The 4,334-nt window shown below is 39.1% G+C and overlaps 1 protein-coding gene across 1 annotated transcript; it reads left to right on the top strand.

Annotated features, from left to right (window-relative positions):
* The first annotated feature begins 471 nt into the window (after positions 1 to 471).
* LOC147475451 (GDP-L-galactose phosphorylase 2-like) lies at positions 472 to 3,605 on the top strand. The gene is made up of 7 exons (XM_086581648.1): positions 472 to 994; positions 1,299 to 1,417; positions 1,505 to 1,564; positions 1,710 to 1,952; positions 2,353 to 2,538; positions 2,623 to 2,871; positions 3,037 to 3,605. Exons 1-5 carry the CDS (start codon positions 883 to 885, stop codon positions 2,482 to 2,484), a joined length of 666 nt encoding a protein of 221 aa, XP_086437774.1. The 5' UTR covers positions 472 to 882; the 3' UTR covers positions 2,485 to 2,538; positions 2,623 to 2,871; positions 3,037 to 3,605.
* The last annotated feature ends 729 nt before the right edge of the window (positions 3,606 to 4,334 follow it).

The following is a 4,334-nucleotide window of genomic DNA, read 5'->3' as shown; positions in this document are numbered from 1 at the left end:
GACGTCACTTAAAATAACGCCTGTTTAACTTAAAACTTCGGACGCCACTTCAACACACGTTTGAAGTTTTATTTTTAACCTTCGGACGCCACCTGGCGACGCCCCAGCTTTAATTAAAGAGGACGCCACTGAGCCGACGTCCGAAGTTTAAAATCTATTTTTTTTACACTCTTCCATTTGGAAAGATAGAGTGTGGATATTTATGAGTTATACAATACTATACAATTAAAGGTGTAAAATCCTAATGGCACCTACGTAGAGCCTAGGTGGAGGTGTAATTTTACACCCCCCATTGGAGATGCCCTAAAGACCCACCAGTAACACTCATCCGTCTTTTCCGGGTCAATAGAAAATAGTTTTTAATCATTTATATCATGGGGCTTTGTAAACGGACCCACCAATCCCAATCCTAGTACTATACTAGTATTACTACTCCACCGTATATATATATAACTTGTCTACTCGTACACCACAAAAAAAAAAAAAAACTTGCTTACATTCCACACCACCCACTTCTTCTCCTATATATATATATATATATATATATATATAACAACCCCCTCCTCCTTATCCTCAAATATCATCATCTCCAAATTGTAAAGTGTTAAAAGTTTGAACGAGTAGAATTGAAGGGGGTGAAACCCAGTGTTAGGAGAGTTGTAGAAATCACGGCAATAACCAAAGTTATAGTTTCAGTTGTTATAATTCATGTCCGTAGTAGTGTACGACGCAAAGGTTGTATGTATTTAACTAGTCCTTCTCCCCACGGTGGACGTGGTGCTTTGCCTTCTGAAGGCGGCTCACCTTCTGATCTCCTCTTTCTTGCCGGTGGTGGTCGTCGTCTTTACTAGCTTAGTTTAGATCCCCTTTTCATCAAAGAAGATGTTGAGGATCAAGAGAGTTCCCACTGTTGTTTCTAATTACCAGAAAGATTCGGAGGAAGCTCCTATTACCGGCTGTGGACGTAATTGTTTCCGCAATTGTTGTGTTCAAGGTATTATTCTTAAATTAGTCTTTTCTCCTTTCATGTTTTCGTAATACTGACTTTTAACGTTTATCACGTAAACTTATTATTAGCATGTGTGATAGTTGCGTGTTAGTCAACTTGCTCTATTTCATGTTTTGCTACTCGTGAATTTACTATATTCGGTAAACCTTAGCTTATTTGATCTTTGGGTATTTCTCACTTACCTGTTATATACGTCATTCTAGTAATTGTTGTTGTTTTGCTCTACTTTAGCTTTCTTGATTTTGGAATTTGGGTATTTCTCATTTTGATATATGTTTCTCTTGAACAGGGGCAAAGCTCCCTTTGTATACATTTAAGAGGATGAAGAACAGAATGAACGAAAAGGAATCTGTTGGCCAGATGAAAGAGTCTCCAGTTGCCTTTCTGGATTCACTTCTTCTCGGAGAGGTAAAGGGGCTTGATAAAATTTGCTCTATTAATATTCAAGATAAACTGTTAACTATAATCCAGCTAACATGTAGTACTTGATTGCAGTGGGAAGATCGTGTGCAGAGAGGGCTCTTCCGCTACGATGTCACTGCTTGTGAGACTAAGGTTTGATCAGATTCCTTCCCGTTTTTGTTTTTGTCGTAGATCCTTCATGGGCATTTTTTGTCGGGATGAGAAATGACCTCGGGGTGTCGAGAGATAAAAATGTGGACCATGCCATTGTTCTAAAACTGCTTTGCATTCTGTGCAGGTGATTCCTGGGGAATATGGTTTCATTGCCCAGTTGAACGAAGGTCGTCACCTTAAGAAGAGGCCTACTGAGTTTCAGGTTGATAAGGTCCTCCAACCGTTTGACGAGAACAAGTTCAATTTTACCAAGGTTGGTCAAGAGGAGGTGCTCTTCCAGTTCGAAGAGAGTGACACTGATGAAACTCAGTTCTTCCCAAGTGCTCCAATTGATACTGAAGATTCCCCAAATGTTGTTGCTATTAATGTAAGCTTCCTTAGAATAAATAAGTGAAGTTTACTTTATATATAACGTTAATAAGTTAAACGGTTACTCGCTCATGCAAGGTATAGTTGGAGTTCTTAAATAAGAACTCAATAAAAAATGATGGAAATAAAAGTAAAAATAAACCCAAATTGTAGAAGCAGGTAACTAGAAATTTCGCTTTCTGAAGAACTACAAACTAGGGTAAGGAGCGACCTCTTCTCTTGAGGTTCTTGAAATGTTATATATAAAAACCTGCAATGCATCTTTTCCTTTCTGATGAACTCTTTGGATATGTGTATTACATTTTGGTAATGTCTTGTGATTATCTTGGAGGATTCTTATTAAGCTTTATGTGAGATTGCCCGACAAGTGTTTGATCGTGTTTTACTTAATTTCTCAGGTGAGTCCCATTGAATATGGCCATGTACTTCTGATCCCTAAAATCCTCGAGCGCTTTCCTCAAAGGATTGACTGTCAGAGCTTCTTACTTGCTCTGAACATGGCTGCAGAAGCAGGAAACCCATACTTCTGATTGGGTTACAACAGCTTGGGCGCATTTGCAACAATCAATCACCTCCATTTCCAGGTTTGTATTTCTTGCTCTGGTCAATTTGTAAAAAAAATTGTAATCAGTTTGTAGTGGGAAGACTAACCTAGTCAATGACAACAGGCTTATTACTTGTCGGTTCCCTTCCCTATTGAGAAGGCTCCTACCCGAAAAATAACCATAAATGGTGGCGGGGTGAAAATTTCTGAACTGCTAAATTATCCTGTCAGAGGTCTTGCCTTTGAGAGCGGGAATTCTATTGAAGATTTATCTATTGCTGTATCGGATTCATCCATTTGCCTTCAAGAAAACAACATTCCTTACAATGTGCTCATTTCTGATTCTGGAAAAAGGATTTTCCTATTGCCCCAGGTAATGATTTTTCTGTTGTTTGATCACTGAAAACCTAGTATCTTATTCTAGGATATAGGCCTATGTTTGGCTCAGTTTCAGCCATGCTTTTGGTAGATGGTGCGTCTGGTTCCCTTGTTTTATATTTTGGATACCTGATTTGATTATGTCTTCTTGCTTGAGCAGTGTTATGCAGAGAAGCAGGCTCTTGGCGAAGTGAGCCAGGAACTTCTGGACACCCAAGTGAACCCAGCAGTATGGGAGATCAGTGGCCACATGGTCTTAAAGAGGAAAAAGGATTATGATGAAGCATCTGATGAAAATGCCTGGAGGCTTCTTGCAGAGGTCTCTCTCTCAGAAGAGCGTTTTGAAGAGGTGAAAGCTCTCATCTTTGAAGCCATTGCATGCACAAGTGATGGGGATGAGGCTCAGAGCATTGAAGCAGAACCTGAAAAGGAAAAAGATATCATGAATGATGGAGCCCACACTACCATGGTTTGTGGGAAGCAAGAATGCCTAGTTCGGTACTAAAGACTCAGGCGTGCATTATGTTATGGTGATTATGTTTCGTACATCTAAATGTTTATGTTATGCTATCATCTACATAAGGCAGACTGTTGCTTATTGCCATTCTGCGTCCTACCTGTGGGATTGCCTTTAAAATTTGTGTAAGTGGGTGTCTAAGTTTATGTGAATGACTAAGTAATGTATTTGTTTGGATGTGCTAATATATCTTTTCATTTGAAGATTGCAAACTGGCTCTCTTTCATTATGTAAGTAGGATATCACTAGCAGTGGCTAATACCGTGATACAAAGCACAATTTATGAAAGATCAACACAGTTACTCATCGCTAAGTGGTCTTGTTGCCAAGTGCTATGTGCTCTTGTTGCTCTTGGAGGGTGCTCACAGGTCCCAAGTTCTTGTGATCCTCAGGGAATTTGCAAGTGGAATTAGACTCTAGCAAATAATGCCAGCTCTTTATCTGTTTGATTTGTTATTCTACTTATTTGTTCGATCTACTTATGATTGGAAATTTGGAATAGGTCAATGGGTTATTTAGGTTTCGCACTGTAAAAGATAGCAGTGAACTCATTTTCCCCGTTCTGCAAATTGCGTACTATCTGGATTTCAAATAACACACATCCACAGACCACACGTCTGGATGTCTCCTGAAAGTAATTTCTGAATAACTTTGATCATTCAAGCTCCTTCAAAATCAGTTTTCTCGAGTGATATTTACACATTTGAGTTGAATGTTGTGCAATTTGGCATAAGGTAGAAATGCCAACTATGTATTTTAGCTCTCAAAGTGTAGCCAGCAAAGTAAACCCATCTTTGACCTGAATGGCTGAATCCCCAGCAACATGCTGAACTAGCTTTTATCCGAGCTTTTCTAGCTTGTTGCTAGCCGTAGTCTTCTAATCTTCAATTGTTCACGTTGTGGATAAGAATTACAAGCGCTTATAATTATGTGTTCGAGTT

The sequence above is a fragment of the Coptis chinensis genome, chromosome 9, assembly GCF_015680905.1.
Source record: "Coptis chinensis isolate HL-2020 chromosome 9, ASM1568090v1, whole genome shotgun sequence".
Taxonomy (NCBI): domain Eukaryota; kingdom Viridiplantae; phylum Streptophyta; class Magnoliopsida; order Ranunculales; family Ranunculaceae; genus Coptis; species Coptis chinensis.
Note: the sequence above shows the minus strand (reverse complement) of the source record. Positions and strands in the feature narration are given on the sequence as shown.

Excerpts from the sequence above, each read along its gene's own strand:
- LOC147475451 (XM_086581648.1), top strand. The coding sequence starts at position 883 with ATGTTGAGGATCAAGAGAGTTCCCACTGTTGTTTCTAATTACCAGAAA. Across the intron at positions 995-1,298 it reads CCGCAATTGTTGTGTTCAAG|GGGCAAAGCTCCCTTTGTAT; the intron begins GTATTATTCTTA and ends TCTCTTGAACAG. Across the intron at positions 1,418-1,504 it reads ATTCACTTCTTCTCGGAGAG|TGGGAAGATCGTGTGCAGAG; the intron begins GTAAAGGGGCTT and ends ACTTGATTGCAG.